At 49.0% G+C, this 22294-nt stretch overlaps 1 protein-coding gene across 2 annotated transcripts in view; it reads right to left on the bottom strand.

Moving 5' to 3' along the window:
* The window catches only part of eml1 (EMAP like 1), a 42463-nt gene extending 24832 nt beyond the window's left edge, over positions 1-17631 (bottom strand). The window contains exon 1 of one of the 2 annotated variants that reach the window (XM_079752675.1): positions 17622-17631. In XM_079752675.1, coding sequence (XP_079608801.1) covers positions 17622-17625 — 4 coding nt within the window. In that variant the 5' untranslated portion in view covers positions 17626-17631. Of the gene's footprint in view, positions 1-7527; positions 8187-17621 lie in introns of those variants that run through there. The other variant, XM_079752674.1, reaches the window with a different exon arrangement.
* Positions 17632-22294: the final 4663 nt, after the last annotated feature.

The following is a 22294-nucleotide window of genomic DNA, read 5'->3' as shown; positions in this document are numbered from 1 at the left end:
CAAAGGCCAACTCATGTGTTTCCCATCTGGCAGCTGAGAGGCCCACAGAGAACATCTTCGACTACAATTCAACTATTGAACCCTGCTGACCTGGTCGACTCCCACAATGCCTTCCTCATCTTGACTTTACACTCCAAATTATGTTCACATTTCAAAATGTGTGTGTGTGTGTGTGTGTGTGTGTGTGTGTGTGTGTGTGTGTGTGTGTGTGTGTGTGTGTGTGTGTTTGTGCAGATCAGTGGGCGGGGGGGGGGGGGGGTGGTCACCCTCTCATCTCCACACCTGTCTTCTACATCCCTCCCTCATTCATCTATTTTTTATAGAATTTCTAAGTGGCCTCTTCCTCTCCATCTGTTAAGGCACAGCTTAATGCAGAGTACAAATTTACATGCACACACACTCACACACAAACACACACAACCCCCAGCAGTTCATCTTCATGGTCTGCTGCCCCTGAACAGACCATACCTGGTTCATATGTGGTAATTTGTAATCTGCAGAGATTTAATGACTCTGTAGTGACTGTATTAGCTCCCAGAGGAAGACCACCACCCAATTAGTCCCTTATGAATGCTGTTAATGGAGGAAACAGGGGGGACGTATCACATACACACTGTGTGTGTGTATGTGATACCAGGTCAAAAAGAGACAGAGAGAGAGAGAGAGAGAGAGAGAGAGAGAGAGAGAGAGAGAGAGAGAGAGAGAGAGAGAGAGAGAAAGAGAGCGAGAGAGAGAGAGAGAGAGACATTAGCGTCAGAGACATTAGAGTTTCAAAGGAGTACTCATGAACGCCTCCGTCTCCCTCAAGGTATTTCCACAGCCATGGCACCCAGTGTTCAAGGACCAGTGTAGCAAGATTCCACTGGCCTGCGTGTTTATCTGCCGCGCACACAACCACGTGCACACACACACACAGCCACGTGCACGCTCACACACAGCCACGTGCATGCTCACACAGCCACGTGCATGCTCACACACAGCCACATTCACGCTCACACCGCCACGTGTACGCTCACACAGCCACGTGCACGCTCACATGCAGCGAAACATCAAGGTTCTGCAGGTGCATGACTTGAATACATACCAAAGCCCAAAATACTACCAACCTGTTTATAGTCACATACAAACACGCCAGGATTCACTGACACACTGTGTGCATTGATGCAAATGCACACAAACACACACACACACACACACACACACACACACACACACACACACACACACACACACACACAGTATGTATATTTAGCTCAGCTTGCTCACCCTCCACATGGCTCATTGTTTTACTGGGTCATGGGATGTGTGCTGGGAGCATGTGTCAGATGGAGAAAAGAGAAGAAATGATGGTTGAAGCAGAGATATGCTAACTGTATTATGCTAGCTTTATAGGCTAAGTTTATATGCTAACTCCCTCTGCTACTGCCTGCATCCTCCCTCATAGATCAGAAACACACACACACACACACACACACACACACACACACACACACACACACACACACACACACACAGTATATACACACACACCTGATAAACACAAATAACTAGTAAACAGCTAACATTGACCTCAAAGCGTCCTTTAAATACCAAGCATAGTTAACTCATTCCAAGTGTCTATAACCTTCCAGAGTCCCCTACTGTCTCATTCTGCAGGGCGGTTCACAGAGCAAATACAGACGACCCCTTGGTGCAGACATTGTGTAGCTTCAGTAACACACCAGTAACACAACACCTACTGTGTGGGATACTCAGGTGCTTGGAAGTAGTTGGAAGTAAGCGGAGGTCAAATCTGTTTGAATCAGTGTTATGGCTCCGAGCAATGCCTTATGCAGGTTTCATTCACACACACACACACACACACACACACACACACACACACACACACACACACACACACACACACACACACACACACACACACACACACACACACACACACACACACACACACACACACACACACACACACAGCTTGACTCCACTGCAGCACAATCTGTTGCCTCAGACCCGGTGAATCAGCACAATTTGAACACTGTGTAGTTTGACTGTAGTTCGTTTGGTTTCTACACAGCCCTGTCCTGCCATCAGCATGTTAATGGAATATAGGCCCAAATATATACAACCACACACACACACACACACGCACGCACGCACGCACCCACCACTTAGCAGCTAAAGGCTAGTTGTGAGAGGGAAATAGAGCAGAGCAAGCTGTTATTCGGAGTAAAGGAGAGAGAGAGACAGAGAAAGAGAGAGAGTGAGAGAGTCGGTAGTACAGTGTGACTCGGCCCAACAATAGCCAACTGTCTGGAGGAGGACGAGAGGGAGGAGGGGAGGAGGAGGAGGAGGAGAAGGAGGAGGAGGAGGGGGGAGAGGAGGAGGAGGTGGAAGAGGTGGGAGAGGATGGGGAAGGTGGTGAATAACGCAGACCCGATACAAGCTTCACAAGCTCAAATAGTAAAAGGGGAAGTAGGGAGTGTGTGTGAGAAGGAGGCTGTAAGAACACAATTTCACAGAGACACACACACACACACACACACACACACACACGCTAAGAGCAGATTACCACATTGCTTGGAAACGGAAGGATGAGGAAAAACAAAGGGTTGAGCAGGGATGGGGTTTAGGCTGTCAGAGACGTACACAACCAGGCTGCGTTGTTTGTATCCGTTCATCTCAATGGACGAGAGGAGGCAGAGTGTTTCAGAGAAGATCAGACTGAGAGGACTCAATGGGCAGTGTGTGCGTGTGTGTGTGCGTGTGTGTTTGTACGTGCAAATGTGTGTGTATGTGTGTGTGTGTGTGCGTGCGTGTGTGTGTGTGTGCGTGCGTACCTGCGTGCATGTGTGTGCGTCTGCGTGTGCGTGTGTATGCGGGTCCCGTTAGAGGCATGAGAAAATCAATGCAGGGGCTTTGAATTAAACAGTAGAGGGGCCTGAAACAGAAGATACACAGGTGGGTTGGTAAGTATGTGAATATCGAACAGGGAGGAGGGCAGGTTGGCAGAGAGATGAAGCCATGGTCCGCAGCAGATGAATAAAACATGCTCTACAAAAGCTCAGAGCGCAGCTGAGAACCTCCAGCCTCGAGAGAACTTGGCATGGAGTCGCTATAGACACCAGGGATTAATGCCTCAGCGTTGGGCTGGTTTCTTTAGCACTATTGTTTAACCAAACCTAGGCCCCTAAGAAGGGGCATTTGGGACATCGCTCTACACAAGAGGGAAGTCATTCCCTCCTCTCACTCTCTCCGGTCTGGGTCGTGTGACGGGGACAGAAGGTGCCCCTCTTTCCTCATCATGACCCACCAGGGACGAGGCTGCTTGGTCAGCTGTGGGGGTGGGGGAGGGGCAGGAGGTGGGGTGGGCCAGGGGTGGAGGCTCCTGGAGGTCTTGAAGTGGTCCGGGGACCCGTGCCTAAGGGCCTGCAGCCAAGCTGAACGTGCTTCATGTTCATGAGGTCAAAGGGGTCTTCCATCTCTGGGAAAACAGCGACAAAATCATTTACACAAAACGTGAAGTACCTTTTGACCTGAAGGCCGTTGAAGGAGTATTGTGTTTGGTTTAGACGGCCTGCTGACCTGGATCGTTCCTCTATGAGCGAGGGCCGACCGGCTGTCAACCATGGATATCTGATGGCTTTTTGTTTGTACAGCGTAAAACCAACACATAGTAGATGTACCAACCGATTGGTCCCAAGGTTTCAGGTTGTGACTCACTGTCGCGGTTTGCCATTTAAAACGCAAAACAGAAGAATGAGATGAGAAGGTTGGGGGAATATAGACGATGAATAATGGAGCAGAGAGCATAGACTGCCTGAGGACATTTCCTCTTTTAATTTCTCTTTTAACTCCATCCTCTTGGCATCGCTCCACCCAGCCTCCTGGTAGCAGGTACCAACGGCAGAGCAGGTTACTTTGTGTCAGAGCCGATGGGTACAGCAGGTCCTGTGGCTGGAGGGGAGAGAAGGGGGCTGGGGGGTTTTGAGTCTGAGGGAGGAGGGACCTTGTTACCCCCTCAGCTAAATGAAGAAAGACCCTCATGGAGAAAGAGAAGGAAGCATGGAGTGGATCTGCAAGGAGACCAGGAGGAGGTTCTCTGCTGTTTCACGCTGAATGTTTGTGACCCTAAGTTGGCCGCCAGCATACCGAATACATCTTATTTGATGTATTTAGATTTAGTCGTTCAGCACTGAAACTTTCGTTCAAAGCGAGAGAGAGAGAGAGAGAGAGATAGAGAGAGAGAGAGAGAGAGAGAGAGAGAGAGAGAGTAGAATAGAAAGAGATCAAGATTTTGAAACATAGTCATTCTAAGAGTCCCATTCCTCATCACGTTTCTCCACCAGTGAGAAGTGTTGCATTTCATGCAACTGTAATTGACAGGCCAGATGGATTCCCTAAACCAAACAGGGAAGAGATGCCCTGATTCCTCAGAAATGGGAGATGGGAGTCCCCAACCTCTCGACTTTCACACTGACTCCCCCGACGATAAAACATGAGGTCATGAAGCACAACTCTGAACAACAAGATCATCAAACTGGTCCTCCTGATTATGAACGACCCATCACTTCACACAGCACAAGTCATTTAATCAGAGACAAAACCGTATTCAACATTTACACGCACGCAAGTCCCTTTTCCCACGTGCATGTTTACGTGTGAGCATGATTTTGCAAGTGTGTTTGCTCATGACGGGCGTATTGCTCACACCTGAGTAATGAGGCTAATTAATGGTTCGTTACTCTCGTCTTTCTCCTGGGCACAAAGCGGTCGGCTGCGTGCGCTCCTCCACTCAGCTGACCTCGTCTCTACTTTACATTAGTCTGGTTGGATGATCCACAACACAGAGAGAGGGGGAGAGGGAGAGAGGTTGAGAGAGAGGGAGAGAGAGAAAGAGAAAGAGAGAGAGAGAGAGAGAGAGAGAGAGAGAGAGAGAAGTGCGTCCTGGAATGAATGACATCATTACTTTCTGCCTAGAGTAAAACTGGGTTCAGCTAGACTCCAGAATGATGTCACCAACCCGCATACCATCCAAGTCAACACACACACATACACACACACAGACACGGATACACAACCCTCCCCCCCACACACACACAAAACACACTCACACACTTGAACAAACACTAATACACCTCTCACACAGACACGCGTACAGACACACGATTATCTCCCAAATTAAACAAAAAAAAAAATATTTTAGTTGAAGATTATGTATTTATTGGGATTGTGTGTCTCACTCGCTACACGTTAACTGGGTCTTTGTTTAAACATATAGATATAAAGAGCCAGGGATACAGAGAGAGAGATGGAGGAAGAGAGAGGAGGAGAGAGGGAGACCGAGATCTCTCTCTATACAGAGAGGGGAGAGCGAGGGCATGACCGAGGAAGGATGGAGGGAGGATGGAAATCCCCTGGCCAGAGCAAAGCAGCGCGCTGAAACATGACATTGCAGTGAAGGATTGCTAACAACAAGCCCCAGCCTTGAGAGCGGCACTAGCATCAGAGAGTGGCACTAGCCTATTAGCCTGCTGGACGCCACGTTGCTGTCAGCTCTGAGAGCTGCCATGACACAGCAACAAGTGGAGGGAGGCAGGGAGCAGGCGTACCTCTCTGCACCGCCGCTCCACTGCTGGAAGCTGAGGGATGACACCAGACTGATTCTCCATTCAATCAATGTTTTTGTTTGTTTAGTTCTGTGGGGGATGGAAATGCGTTCCTTGGTTGTCAAGGAGCGACTGTGGGGCAAGAGAGGAGGATGCCCGTTCACACAGTCACCGGATGAGTTCACTTTGTCATTTCAGACCCATATGCATTCTGCCGGGAGGCGGAGTACAGAATCAGAAAGATGAGGAGAGCCTCGTCTCAGAGGGAAGTCACTGCAGGTCTGCACCGTACTGCAATGCAGTCTAGGACATGAACCCTGCATTTGCCAAGAATGGGGACATTATCATCCTGTGTTTCCCTTGCTACTACACATACTTCTTGGGTCTATCTATTTTGTATGCACTGTTGTTACATTACTGTCATCTCTACTGCTTCTGGGTGTCTATCTATTTTGTATGTACTGTTGTTACATTACTGTTATCTCTACTGCTGTGACTGACACTTCAGAGACATTAATGAAGCACACCATATCTCATTTTATCTTTTCAATGTTTTCTTAAGAAGCTACCATTAAAGGTCATAATCTAAATCATTACCAGAATCAGCAATGTCACTGCTGTTAGTCCGAAGTCTCAGTCCGACCTGCAGACTCTATGACTCACGAAGGCGGTTCCAGAGCACGATAACGAGGTACACATTCCCCCCGCAGGAGGACTGGTGTAGCTCCATCGGCCCCCTTCCTCCTGCTCATACTAAACAGTCTTAGTGTCCACGATCTGTCGGTGCTGGTTCACACCTCACTGGAGTCCCAATCTAATAGAGGCTGGAGTCACGGAGCGGAACTGTCCTCACAGGGATCCTGAGGAAGGTGCTGCAAATGGAATCAGTGATTTGTATTTGTGTGCGCTCAAATTTCACGCTTCACGTTCCCCCAACGGTAGAGCCTCCTCACCGTATCCCAGTGTACAGTATATAACGTGAAGAACTTAGGAATGACTATACTATACTCTTACTGCTGCAACTACTGGTGCAGAAACACAGCCTTGATCCTAAATCTACCTTATAAATAGTCAGGAATCAAGGATGTGAGGAATACACCACGAAAACACAAGACCACCTTTTAAACCATGACCAGCCATTGCTGAGCTTTCATTTTCATTTTGGCTTGCGAGGAAACATCTGTATGATGGAGACATTGGACGGTGTTAGACGCATGGAGTTGCTTACCCAAACAGGGAAAACATCCGGGAAAAAGCCTTGAAAAGATTAATTGGAATGAGCCCGAAGATGTGTCATGCGGCCTGAGTCATCATCAACCACCATAACATGAGTCCCTCCGTCACACGCCTCACCGTGCTGCTGGCAGAACTTCACACCACAACACGAAAAAAACACATCTGATTCTCCCTTTCCTTCCAAAACTCTTCACTCTCTAGACATCCGTGAGCCACAGGAGGAGTCACAGGTCTTAATGTCCCTCTTCAGTACCATGAGCCTGGGTAATGAAGTCTATACATCTTAACCACAAAGAAACCCAGGGCCACCCTTTGCTTTCTTAGCAGGCTGGTGCAGACAGTTTATCCTACAGCTTAAGGTCAAGTCAGACAAATGCTGCGTTTCGGTCAGAAATTGGGTTAAGCTTCGGCCAAATCCTCTCTGTGTCCCTCGCCTAATCTGTGTTTAAAGAGCAGCTGCCGGGTTAAAACAATAGGACAGAATGTCTCTCTGACCAAAACAAACACACAGTTTTATCAATGCCTGCAGAGATGGAACAAAAATAGGAAATATCAGTGACACACATAGGCACACACACACACACTCCACCAACTGACGAGTTGACAGTGACATGTCAGGTCTGGACCCACAGACAGACGGGGCATGTGAGGGTGAAGGAGCGGGGAGAGGAGAGAAGTTTGTTACCGTTGCAGAACTGCAGCAGGGACGAGGTGTCGTAGAGACTGCTGTAGCTGGAGAAGCCTTCCTCCATTCTGAACCCCTTCTGCTCCACTCCTCCGCTAAACAACCTCTCTCCTCCTCCTTTCTCCTTCCTCCCTCTCAGTTCTCTCTCGTCTCCCCCGGCGACTCCCCTTGGTAATTCTAGCGTTCACTTGGCGTCCGGGGCGATCCCTCCATTCAGTCTCCGCGGGTCAGGCTCCGGCTGCGAGTCACCATGGCAACCAATTCACTCCCTTAAATGTCATGTGAACCCTCAACCCTGGTCTTCCTTCTCCCTTCTCCCTTTTCCACCTCTTTTCGAGATGAAAAAAAACCAAGAAAAGTTTCCAAGTACTCCAGTGAAACGCTCCGGAAAGAATGAAGAAGCCGCAGGCCTCAGTGAATCATCTCAGAGAGGGACACAGAGAATGAGGTGGAACTGTGTTGCAGTCTCTCCCCTCCTGCGTGGCTCCTCCTCTGATCCCCCGTCCTCCCTTCCCTCTCTGTGTGTTTTCCTCCGTGCTGTTGCTCAGCGGCACCAGCGGTGCGTCGCTAGGAGGGGACGGCTCCTTCCAATCCTCCCCAAGAACAACAACTCAGAGCGGGCTTGATGAGCTGAGCGCCTGCCTCCTCCTCCAACCAGAACGCCGGCGGGGTTTTGAACACAGAGCATGTGCCTGAGCCCAGCGTGTGCGCAGGTCTGCATGCGAGTGTTGTGTGGTGTTAGTGTGTGGGTGTAAGCACAGATAATGCCGGGACAGCCCCAGCCTACCCTGGCTCTATGCTGTCATAGAATGTGAACGAGTAAGAGAGAAGGGGGCGGGGCAACAGTCCAACTGAAACCTCCCCCTTGTTACAGACTGGCTGTGTAGGAGAGGAGAGGAGAGGAGAGGAGAGGAGGGGAGAGGAGAGGAGAGGAGAGGAGAGGAGAGGAGAGGAGGGGAGAGGAGAGGAGAGGAGAGGAGAGGAGAGGAGAGGAGAGGACGGAATAAAACAGGAGATGAAAGGAGAGGAGAGGGAGAAGAGAGCAGAGGACACAAAGCAGCTATAAAACCACAATACTTAAATGGAGGGACCTTGATCGCTCAGACAAACACACAAACAAACAGACATCTTCGCGCAGCACGTACACATCGCAGCGCTGGGAAGTCAACTGCGGACACGAGCCGCTCTCTGTATGAAGCCGATCCCAGCAACCCCTATCAGGTCCATTTGCCACCTTAATCACTTAATCAAAGCTCATAGACCGGGAGCCGAACACAGCCCCGAGCCCTGCTAGCCTAGCATAACGGGATTACCACACGCCCTCTCACTGTCTTATCTGCTCCTCTGCAGACCGAGAGAACATCACAACAAGAGAGGAAGGAGGAGAGCGAGAGGGAGAGAGAGAGAGAGAGATGGTGAGAGAGAGAGAGAGAGAGAGGGATGGAGGGAGAGAGGGAGGGAGGGAGGGAGGGAGGGAGGGAGATGGAGAGAGGGAGGGAGGGAGAGAGAGATTGAGAGCGAGGGAGGGGGAGTGATGGAGAGAGAGGGGGAGAGAGAGAGGGAGGGAGGGAGGGAGATGGAGAGAGAGGGAGACAGAGAGAGGGGGAGAGAGAGGGAGGGAGAGATGTAGAGAGAGGGGGTGAGAGAGACAGAGAGAGACAGAGAGAGAGAGAGAGAGAGAGAGAGAGAGAGAGAGAGATGGTGGTTGTTAGTATTTGTGTGTGTGTGTGTGTGTGTGTGTGTGTTTGGGTTTGTATGGATGTGCGCTTGCGTGTGTGTGTCTGTGTGTGAGGGGGGTTGTGAAGATTGAGCCTGAAATGGAATTGAGGGGGAGGGATCCAATAGAAGAAAGAGGAAGGGTGCTTGAATTGGGTGTGTGTTGGTGGTGAAGGGTTTAGATTTTGAATGAGTGAATGAGCAAGACAGCGAGTGTGTCTGTCTTCAAGTGTAGCGGGTGAAGAGGGGAAAACATTACAATGGGGGCTTTTAATTTTGCAAAGGGTAAACCTTGCATTATTCATAATCCATGGAAAAATAATGAGGAAAGCCAGACTGGCCTACATATCGTCCTCTGAGACGCTGTCTCGTCTCCTCACACCAGAACCACGCTGAAAGACACAGAACGAGGGATCGGACATCCATCGCTCTGGAATCCACTACATAGGTCTGGTGCATGAGTACAACACTTTAACTGTGCAACTGACTCATCGTGGATGTTAGAAACAAGCCCAGTGGCAGAGCATCTGCTGATCAATTCACAGTCCAAGGACTCTCTGTGGCTGACCTCAGAGCTGTGGCTGCTGTATTCCCAGGTGCTCTCTCTCTCTCTCTCTCTCTCTCTCTCTCTCTCTCTCTCTCTCTCCTCGAGGGGGGCTGCACTCTGGCCCACATATTACACAACAAGATGGAGCTAAAGGAGCTAGCCTCCAACATGCTACTACCCAGAGCATGGCCTGGAGGAGGGGCTGCCAACGCCACCTCTCATTAACATCAGCTTCCCAGTTGGTAAAACACACATAATACAAAAAAAAAAACTTATATCATACCTTAACTCTATTTTTGCCCATGTTTCTTAAACAGAATTATTTAAGCTGATGATATCTGAGGGGCCCATGTTTATGTCACCGATACAAAATCGAACACCCAATGTTTTGAGGAGGCTTTGGACGGGGGTGCTGAGCAGCAGATAGTCACCATCCCGTCCTGTTCTCCATGTGTGTCCCACTGTCCCCCCCGGAGGACAGCAGGACAGGGCAGTGTTAGAGGACTGATTACAGAACTCCTCATCGATGGGATATAACGTGTTGTGTGTAATGTAGAATGATATGTCTGGGTGCAGATTAGGAGCCCCCATAAGGGAGGTCACACAAAAGTGTTCGTGTGTGTGTGTGTGTGTGTGTTGGGGGGGGGGGGGGGGGGGGGGGGGGGGGGGGGGGGGGTGTTTAGGGGGGGCCCAAGGGGCTTTATGTTGCTAAGCTCCACCCACTACCCCCCAGGAGGCAGCTGGTGGAACTGCTGGTGCTGCTGACCCCTCCCCCTTTTGTCCGTCCTATCCCCCCTTGTGCGCTCTCTCTCTCTCTCTCTCTCTCTCATGCGCGCACACACACACACACACACACACACACACAGACACACACAGTGGATAAGGTTTTCTGCTGACGTGAGCGTTTTGCCCTCCTTGTGTCATACATCAGCCCAGCTCAATACAGGGCCATGCGTTGGACATGTATAATTCAACGACATCTCCAGCATTAAAACAACGCTAGACAGGAAAACTGATGAAAAACGTGAACGTTTACTCTGTAAATGAATCATGAGTCCATCCCCCCCTCTAGATACAGTCATGTTTATGTTATGGCCTCATGTTGTTTACAGGAGCTAGCTGCTGTTTAATCAGACCCCTCTCCGGCCACACAGAAGCAGCCATGTTGAAATACATTCATGGTCCTTATCATTATGTTGGTGCACATTCAAATAGCACAAACATGTGCTTACTTTTATGGTGGTGGGGTAAAGAAAATGCTGATAAACACCTTATCCACACATGAGCGGTCTGTCAGTGGATAATACCCTCAGACACTCTCAAATCTGCTCCTAGATACTTGGAAGAAGGTCAATCTTCTGTAATATCCCTGCACCATCTGCCAGCTTCCCCGCCCTCCATTTATTGGTCTATCCGTTTTTTCTGGTATATAAGATGATATATAAGATGATATATAAATAGGACATTGTTACAGTGAGATAGAAGGTTCACCTGAAATACTAGGACCTAAAAATCGTATGGGTTCTACCTGAATATTTGTTTGTGTATTGGCACGATGTGCCCTGACATTTACTAGAACAGCTGTTTTGTTTTGTTTTGTTGTGGTGTGTTTGTTACGTGTATGATTTTATTATTTTACCGTCTGTGGTTCTTGGATACAGAGTATAACCACGCCACAATGTGTTATGCATTTGGCATACAATCTCGCTCATTGTAACGCTTCTTAACAATAAAGGGACTAAAAAAGAATCACAAATAGGTCATTGTCATGGAGACAACCCACTCATGTCTACAACTCTGAGCATTTTTTTTTCCTAAAAACGCATTCTCTCTAGAACTGTTTGTTAGTTCTGGGCCACTGTAGAAACATGGCGGTGTGACATGGCGCCCCACAGAGATATAAAGGGATCAAACCAAGGCAACGAAATACACAATGATTATTATTTTCATTGGATTATACACTCATTAAAACATACTTATGAATGTTATGTTCCGTTTCTGCCAAGTTCGTTCAACTAGATGGCACTGAATTCTACATACTGCACCTTTAAGGTCCAATGTTGGATACTTACATTAATTACATTAATTGCTTTGTCGTTAAGGTTGAGGGAATTCCTGTTAAGGTTTTAAAAAAATTGAAAACATGGTGGTAGCATTTCAACTATCGGATTTGAAACCTTTAATACCTTTAATGTCTAGCCATCGGTGAGCTTCTGCTCCAAAAAAAATCGATCTTAGTGAAGTGAAACATTGCTCGTTTTAGGACAAACCTTCACGGCAGTCTGCAGAATACTGGTTAATATTCCATATCAGTGTTGATATGTATTATCTGCTTTTCATGGTGCACTCAGGGGAACACCGATTCCCACCCTATCACTCTCTGCAAGGTGACCTACTTCAGCCTCATGGTGGCAGGCTCTCCCAGGAGCTCAGAGGAACAGATTCAACACCGACCGTTGAGGTGTGGCCCCATCAGTGGCAGTGATGGATACAGGATGTGGGATGTGTCGGGGGGGGGGGGGGGGGGGGGGGGTATTGTCAGTGACTGACAGGACAGGATGCTTTTATTAATAATTCCCAGGGTCTGATGACATGGGAGGGGCTGGGAGGGAGAGATTGATGGATCTAGTGCAGACCAGCTCCATGCACATGGAAAATTTCATAATTTCCCATCCGCTGGCGAAATAACCTGCAATTGATATCGCTGCTTATGTCACACCACGAAATGAACACATGTTTACGACATGAAATCGAAGCATTAGGAAATGATAAGAGACACTGCAGACATGGACAAAGTACATCTCTTGTTAGGACCCGTCAGTGTGCAGAGTTCCCTGGGTTAAGACAGATTTCAATGTACATATCAATGATACAGCAGATAGGGAAAATATATCAAGAGTTGGACTATGCACTGCTTGTTGGCTAAAACAAGATAGAAGCATAGCTAGATCGGATGGATAGTTAGAACAAGCTAGAAGGATAGCTTGAAGCATTGCTAGAAGGTTAACTAGAAGGACGGATAGAAGGACAGCTAGAAGGATAGCTAGAAGGCTAGCTAGAAGGATACCTACAAGGATAGCTACAAGGTTATCTAGAAGGATAGCTAGAAGCATAGCTAGAAGCATAGCTAGAAGGTAATCTAGAAGGATAGCTGAACCATAGCTAGAAGATAGCCTGATCAAGGGGAGAAAGAGCCCCTCTTGCATTTCCATTGCCAGTGGGTTTAAGTGCCTGTAAGTGTGTCATGTTCAATGTTAGTGTGAATCTAATTTGATTGTGACCTACTTTCAACAATTAAATTATTTAAGAAGCTTTTTAGAAAGAAGGAAGGATGGAGAAGAGTGGAAATGACACACACATTCGCTGTGAGAGCGCTTCAGACCCCAACAGAATCTCATGTCAGCCCACCAATTTCACACGGCTGACAGATGTGCACCATTTCTTCAAACCAGGATGAATTCATGTTTCACTGAGTCTCAGGTATCGAGAGGATGAATGAGTCAGAGTATATTCAAATTAAAACCACACTGTTCAATAGAATGACACCATGATTCAAAGCAAAAGCGATACACTGGACTGCAACAGTCACACGGGGAATAGTAACGAACAAACGGCAGGATTCAGGGAAACTAGGTCACCACTCGTGGATTAATGCAGTCTCTTTGGTCATGCTCTGCTATTGCATCATGTATGTACAGCCTCATCGCCAGACACAGAGCGTCTGTAAAATCTGCACTGAGAAGATACTGTATGTGCAATGGAGTATTTCGACATCCACTCCTGATATTCTTGGCAGCAGAGTCTAGTGGTCTCATGTTCAAATCCCAGATGAGTGGTTCTTTGCTCAAACTCCCAATGCCCACAGGCTATCTGTAGCCATATTTGAACAAGATGTCTTTCATCAATGACAAACATTGATGTTATTATATTCTAAATGACTTAAAGAGTAGAAATGTCGATTGAGTACGCCTCTTTTTATGACGGTTTCCTCACCCCACGCCCTCTAGCCTCTCTGGGTCTTAGGGTGCTGGGAGGAGCCCCCCTATGTGGTCAGGGTGCTGGGAGGAGGAGCCCCCCTATGTAGTCAGGGTGCTGGGAGGAGAAGCCCCCCTATGTAGTCAGGGTTCTGGGAGGAGCCCCCCTATGTAGTCAGGGTGCTGGGAGGAGCCCCCCTATGTGGTCAGGGTGCTGGGAGGAGAAGCCCCCCTATGTAGTCAGGGTGCTGGGAGGAGAAGCCCCCCTATGTAGTCAGGGTGCTGGGCAGAGCCCCCCTATGTAGTCAGGGTGCTGGGAGGAGCCCCCGTATGGAGTCAGGGTGCTGGGAGGAGCCCCCCTATGTGGGGGCTGGGGGAGCTAGCATGCAGCTACCGCTATCGTACAAGAACAAGTCTGCTCAGTGGAACAGTGAGGGTTTGTGGAACAAGCGACTTTGTGCTGCTGGCTTCAAACACGCTCACACAGAGGACAGAAGTGCGGGTATAGACACACGCGCACACATACACACACACAGACACACACCCATATATACAAACATATTGTAGATTGCAGAGTCTCACTGGGTAATCTATCAGGCCAGATCATGTAGAAGCGTGTGAGAGAGAGAGAGAGAGAGAGAGAGAGAGAGTGACGCACGTGTGTGTGTGTATGTGAATGTGTGTTTTGATTGAGCATCAGCTTTTAGACTGTAAATAGATTGTAATACTGTAGGCACTCTCGTGTCCCTCCCTTCCCTAAGTACAGTCTAACGGCCTGATCCCACATATCACAACTCTCTCATCCCAACAATCTCAATCCTTTTTAGATTAAACCATATGTGTTGGTATGCATAGGTAGTAGCAATTGCAAACCAAACATTTTCTGGTACAGGCCAAATTGTATTTCCCCATTAAGTTAGTGATATACTTGGGTCATATAATTGGGGGTAGCTATAAATACAAATATGTTTATTGCACAAGCCAGGAGCTGTAGCCAATATTCGGAATAAACGCTTCATTAAACACAACTACACACTATATGGAGATAGACTCACACTCACACGCACACACACACACACACACACACACACACACACACACACACACACACACACAGGGCCATGTTCTCTCAAACAGTGACAACATTAATCACATCTGACTGCAGAGGCATCCATGTACTACACAACCATCCCCCCTCACGTCCTGAACAGGAAGAGAGAACTCTCTCTTTCTTTCTCTCTCTCTCTCTCTCTCTCTCTCGCCCTCACTCTCCCGCTCTCGCTCTCTCGCTCTCTCGATCTGTGACATCACTGCACCACTTTGTTCACCAATTGAATTATTCTCCTCCATCTCTGGCATCATCCTCCACTAATATGTGTTCCTCTAATGAGCCTTCTCGGTCATTTCCCCTTTGATCTAATTGATAGCTAACGACTTTCTGCTGGCTCTTGGCAGCTCATGGCCGCTCCTTATCTCGTTTGACCCTGTCGTGGTCCAAGGTCACCTCAGACCTTTCATCGATACCGCCCAGACTCCAAGGTTTGGAGAAGACCAACGCTAGATAATCTTCTCATGTTTGGCGGGTAGATGACTCAACATGGGGTACATTGTTGTGTGTGTGATCATCTGTAAATGTATTGTTTCTGGGAATCAGCTGAAGCCCATTAGGGCGGCATGTGTCTCTGGAGGTTAAGTGGGTTGGCTGGTAACCAGAAAGTTGCTAGTTGAATCCCGTCCCTGAGCAAGACAGCTCACCCTAAATGCTCCTGACGAGCTGGCTGTCGCCTTGCATGGTTGACAACGGGTGAATGTTAGGCTTTATCATAAAGCGCTTTGAGTGGCTACTGGTTAGAAACGCTCTGCATAAATGCAGTCTATATACCATTCTCCCAATCTCTGGTCTACAGAGGGCGGTTTGAGTCACGCGATGTCAGGACACCTCCTCTGCCTTGAGGACACAGATGGAGCTGCTGACGTCAACGGCCTGAGAGACCGTAACCCGACATACCTCCTCCTGGGCTCACACTGCACTGACCATACAGAGAGAGCCTGCCACACCTAGCACACACACACACACACACACACACACACACACACACACACACTCTTGCAAACCATGAATACACACACACACACACACACACATGCTCATACAAACCATGACAACACACACACACACACACACACCAACTATGACTAATCACACACACTTTTCCCTAACATCTTTCAGTATAGCATCGTGTCGACTAGGCAGAGACCAGCAGTCTATATTCGTCCCTGCATAGATGTCAGATCCTATTGGGGCTCCAATACTTCTCTGATATTAGGAGCGTCTCTACCCCCTTAGACAGTCTGACTGCCTCTCTTACTCCACACCACCCCTAGAGAGAGATGGAAGGGCCTCATGTTTCTGCACTCTCCTGGGCCACCCCTTGCCTCCCTCAGCCTCCCCCCTAGCCCTCCTGCGATGTTTGAGGTGTTCTATATCATTAAAAACCCTCCTCTGTTACTGTGTCTTTTTTTTCATTTGTGTCTAGTTAGCAAAATCTCAACCCCCAAGCCAGTTTGGGAGGATAAACTTCTCTGATATAACGGTGTGGTTGTTTCTTAAGCTGCTTCCGTTAGCTGTGTTAATGCTGCCCCCTGCAGGACAGCAGGAGTACAGCGAGCACTGGGGTTCTTATATTGTTGTTCTTATATATTTGGGGGATGATAAATATGAATAAAAATCCCATCACTACACAATATGGTAGTAGGTAACCGGTATTTAATAACCCGTGTCAATAGACCATAACTGGCAATCTCTCTGCAATGATCTAAAATGTGTCAATTGACTGATTACCTGTACATCTATTTAGGTGTACAGGGACAGGGAGAGGTTGGAGGGAGGCAGACAGGGAGACAGAGAGACAGGAGACAGGGAGACAGGGGGACAGGGAGCGGTTGGCGGGAGGGAGACCGGTAAAGTGGGAGAGAGGGAGACATGGAGACAGGGAGATAGGGAGACAGGGTGGGGGGGACAGGGAAACAGGGAGGGAGACAGGGAGAGGTTGGAGGGTTGGAGGGAGAGGTTGGAGGGAGGGGGGATTCTGATGGGAGAACAGGGGCAGGAAGTGCCCCGGCTAGTGGGGACACACACGGACACACACACACACACACAACCACACACGCACAAAAAAAACACGCACAAATATGCACACAAACACAAACGCACACACTCACACAAACACATGCATGAACACACACACACACACACACACACACACACACACACACACAGCCACCACCATATACGCATCAACAGCGGTCGTACTCCTGAAAATGTTTTACACCAAGTTACATAAGGAAATGTATACAGAAGCTGTTCTGTCCCATTGATCAATTTAAAATACATTTGTTTCATTTTTAACCTTCTCTGGTCTAACTATTGTGCACATCTGAAGGAATATTAGGCAGTATTAATGGGACTTGTTTATACCCCTTTTCTTCAGACTATGCCCATCTCTTCATCTCTCTCTTGTAACCTCTTCATTGGAGTTTGTGAGCGCGTGCTGGAGGAATATGGAGAGAAGCACACACCACGTGTCCATATATGGTCCCCATATTGAGAAGGCTAAATATTTGCTGGGTGAGCTGTCCCAGTGGCAAGCTCACAGATACACACACGCACACACACACACGCACACACACACACACACACACACACACACACACACACACACACACACACACACACACACACACACACACACAGAGGTGCGCAAAAAAACACAGAGCCACACACACAACCATGCTTGCATGACTAGACATACACAGTTTTGCATTCTACTCCACATTCTTCCCTCTCACTCTCCTACCCATAGGTAGCCCCTCGGAGTCAGACATGGCCAGGGTCAGGGTAGTATCTTCTCGTGTCCTCCAATCTCTATCCTCAATCTCTGCCTTTGAACTTTAATCTCCCGTCTTGCTTTGTATTTGTGTTTTCTATTTCAGTATTTGTCCTTCCCCTTGTGCTACGTATTAGTTCGTCTCGGCTCCTCTACTAGGTATATCTTGTCCCTTTGCTTATAACAGTATCTCTCTCCGGCTGTCATAACATCACATGACTATTGCCGGGGTCGTTGAGCTCTCTAATTATAGGCTAATGGCCGTGCCCATCAAATATCACCGGCGTGTAATTGGACAGTAAATTTGTCCCTGCAAGTGGAAGTACATGTGCTTTTCGCTTACTTAATGTGCGACACACGAACATTTGACCATGTTAATCTATCCAAACCAAATAATAATTACAATGATACAAAATATGCAAGATAAATCTAACTCATGAATCTAACAACCAATAAATAAGTGTTAAAGAAATGGTTACCCGCCAGGACAAACCAGAGCCACAGTGTTAGGATGCTCGCCTCCACTTTCCGGGACTCAGTGTATTGATTAACTCGTTGGCCTCTCGCTGACTTCAGTGTAAAAAAACAAAACCACTGAAGATCGCACCACCATCTTACTCTGCAAACAGTTACACTGCTGGATGCCATCTTCTCAGCGGTAGATGGCGCTAGAGACTCTGGAGTCCTAGTTGGAGAAATTAAAAAAAAATCTAATTTGTTTATTGCTTAAACTAACACCTTTTGGCGTTTCTGAATATAAAGATATACATACAATAAATGTTAAAATAAATGTCTTACAAAGGCGAACTGGTTCGCTCAATCGTCGTGCTCCTTGACCCTTTGGCCCTCGGCTTGTACCGGCTCAGGAGCGGCGCTATGTCTATCGTCGGGTGGTCGTGAGGGGCTCGGAGCCCACAGCTCGGTCCTAAGTGTTGTTGACACGATGCTTGACAGACTATCTTCTTAAATGCTGTAAAGGAAACTAGAAAGCGCTCTCTGAAAGACAAGACGGTGGATAAGTTTACACTTACGTGCGTTTGAATGCATAGACGGGTCATAGAGCCCGGAGTCTGGCTGGGACTGTATAATAAACTGCGTATTTAAATACCCATAGGGGCAAAATTCCGACAACAACCAAGAAAAGATACACATTTTATTTAGGCCGTCTGAAAAATACATCCTCAGACTCCTGGTCAGATTCAATTTAAGAAAGAATTCAGGCCACACGGAGACCAGGAGCGGAGAAGAACGGCTGATCTCCTCCATTGTTCCTTCTTGACCGCAGAAGGCTTTCGATGACAAAGCACGCGAGAAATGTGGTTGTCAAGCAATTCACGGAAATGCACATATCACTACCATGAAGACTTCCAGCAGTACATTGTTCTCTGTGTGCATGAGTACACGCATGTTTGTGTGTGCGGCATTACTTGCGTAGGTGTGTGCGTTTGCGTGTGTGTGTGTGTGTGTGCGTGTGTGTGTGTGTGTGTGTGTGTGTGTGTGTGTGTTCCGTGTGTGTCAGTACGTGCGTAGGTGTGCGTGTGTGTGTTTGTCAGTGCGCGAGAAAGTGTGTGTCTGTCAGTGCGTGGGTAGGTATTTGTGCGTGTGTGGGGGAGTACGTGCGTAGGTTTGTGTTTATGTGGCAGTACGTGCGTAAGGGTGGGTATGGCAGTGCTTGCGTAGGTGTGTATGTGTGTGTGGCAGTAGGTGTTCGTGTGTGTGTGGCAATGCGTGCGTATGTGTGTGTATGTGTGGCAGTGTGTGTGTGGCTGTGCGTGTGTGGCAGTACATGGCTGTGTGTGTCTGGCAGTGTGTGTGGCAGTGCGTGTGTAGATGTGTGTGTGTGTGTGTGTGTGTGTGTGTGTGTGTGTGTAAAGGGCACAACCCTACAGGCAGTCCTATTTATTAAGTAGCGGCCTCACATCTTTAACCCCCGCCCAGTTCTGAGGCCGACTCCTAGCTCGGCTGGACGGATTAAAGGGGATGAGTTCCGCCATGTGCTCCGAGTCAGGAGGGCTGCTACATTCGTTCCACTTGGGCCGGTCACAGGCAGGGTCACAGGGGTCGCTGCCCAGGGCCGGGTTATCGCTCTCTCTCTCTCTCTCTCTCTCTCTCTCTCTCTCTCTCTCTCTCTCTCTCTATCTCTCTCCTGTCGCTCCCCCCCTCTGTCTCCCCCCGTCTCCCCCCGTCTCTCTCTCTCTCTCTCTCTCTCCTGTCGCTCCCCCCCTCTGTCTCCCCCCGTCTCTATCTCTCTCTCTCTCTCTCTCTCTCTCTCCCTCTCTCTCTCTCTCCTCCCTCCCCCGTTCTCTCTCCCTTCTCCCCCCCTCTCTCATTCTTTCTCTCCCTCCCCCCCTCTCTCTCTTGCTCCCTCTCTCCCACCTCAGGGCCAAAAGCAACAACAATAACACTTTTTCTGTCCGGTCGAGGCAAAGGTCGAGGCAAAAAAAAAAGGTTGCCGGGGTCTCTGTACGGGGCCAACTACCCCCCCCCCCCACCTTCCTCCCTCTCTCAAATACCTAGCCCCTCCCCCCTCCTGACACTCTTTGATGTGTGAGCTCCACCAACTCTTGTTTGCAGAACAGCGTGAGGGCTCTGGGCAAACATAACCCCTCGCTCTCTCTCCCAACTCCCCCTGGCTCTCTCTCTCACTCAGACCCCCTCTCTCACCCTCTCTCGACCTCTCTCTCAACTCTCTCTCTCGCTCTCTCTCTCTCGGCCCCTCTCTCTCTCTCTCTGCCCCTCTCTCTCTTTCGGCCTCTCTCTATTTGCCTTTCTCTCACTCACTTTTTAAGCCTCTCGCTCTCTCTCTCTCATGCTCTCTCTCTTTCCCTCTCTCTCTCTCTCTCTCTGCCTCTCTCTCTCCCCTCTCTCTCTTTCCAGCCTATAGAATCTGCAGCATCGAACCGGCCCTCTCCTTTTCCACCCTTATTACCGCGTCCCATTTCCCCCGGCGGAGGTAGAAGCTCCAGATACTCCAAACCAGACCCAGACGATGCCTCATTGGCCGGTGAAGTGGTGTAAAACGAGTTGTTCCGCTCAGCGTTGGGTCCGTCCATTGATTCCCCTGCTGCTGCTGCTGCCCGTCGGTCGCGGGCTCAACGCACCATGCCAAAGGAATAACATGGCTTGGCCTCCCTAATGATGTGGTCTGCGATGCCCCACTGAGCTTCAACTGGGCCCGGCTTCAAACAGGCCTTGTTTAGTCTCACTGGGAACTCTACCACCATGCCGGGGGTTGGTGGTTTGGCTGCATCACATGATATATACTTAACCTCTTAGTTACCAACAGGCCCCGGAGGTCCGCTCACATCCACACCGCCATGTCCCTCCCCTCCGAAGAGCTCCGTTCACCGTGGGTCATCCATCCACCGTGGTGGATATGAAGGCCTTGATGGATACAGCTCTGTGTTACTAGCTCTACATTTTACTAGCTCTATGCTAACGCCCTCGGCTGCAGCAGCAGCCTCTGGAAGTGTGGCAGCTAATGAACTCTTAATAGTGTTAAATCTAACGGCCACAAAATCATTCCACTAACTGTTTTACTGCCGTGTGGGCAGCGCCCTAATTGAGGAGCAGTGGAGCGTCGGCGTTTCACAGCTCTCTCCCTCCTGGTTTAATGGCCCGACCACGCACTTCAAACCCACCGGCTTTGTGTCTCCGAGGTGAGAAGATAAACAACAACCATAACATTAGCAAACAGGGAGATGTGCATTGATGAGGCGCTGCAGGAGAGCTCTGTGGTGGGGATGTACTGTACTGGGAGGGTAAGGGATTATGGAATCTACACGTTGCCATGTTGGGGCTCTGACTCGGAGACGTTTTAAATGGCTGGATGTTATCCAGGAAAAGGTTAACTGGCAACAAACACACAGCAAAGTTAGAAGCGATGACTTGGCAAGAGAAAAGACGGTAAATGGAAGCGAATGCAAATGCACGCACGCATGTACACACACACACAAACAGACAGATGCACAAAAGCACGCACACTTACACACACGCACACACAACATGCACACACACACACACAATCCAAAGGGGCCTCTTGAGGCAGAAGGCTGTTCCCCGCTGCGGCCGAGGTGTGACTGAGGACTTTCAGGCCCTCACCGACGGGCCTGGGACTCAGCTTCAGTAGGAACCAGACAAACATCGGGACATTTCTTCTCTTTCTCCCTTTCTTCTGTTCCTCCTTATATGGACCACACACACACACACACACACACACACACACACACACACACACACACACACACACACACACAACACACACACGTGCAGCCCTGCCCTCAGGTCTCATCCCGAGTGCGTGTGTTGTGTTGTATGCGTATATATATATATATACACTTGTGTGTGTGTGTGTTCTACAGATCACTTGCAGAGGTTTTGTGCTGAGCTCAGAGTGGAGGGGGGCCGACAGTGGAGGGGGGGCAACAGTGGGGGGGTGGGGGGAGGGGCGACAGTGGAGGGGGGCCGACAGTGATGGAGCGCCTGGCTCTGCATGGAGTGGAACAATGTATCCGTGGCAGCACGGGGCTGCTGCTGCAGTAAACACACGCAGGCGCAGGCCCCGACCAGGGCCCTCACGAGGGGCCCCGTGTACCCCGGCTCCCAGGGCCACGGGAGTGATGGATGGAGCATCAGACAGCAGT

Source organism: Pollachius pollachius (assembly GCF_949987615.1).
Source record: "Pollachius pollachius genome assembly, chromosome: 15".
NCBI lineage: Eukaryota > Metazoa > Chordata > Actinopteri > Gadiformes > Gadidae > Pollachius > Pollachius pollachius.
Note: the sequence above shows the minus strand (reverse complement) of the source record. Positions and strands in the feature narration are given on the sequence as shown.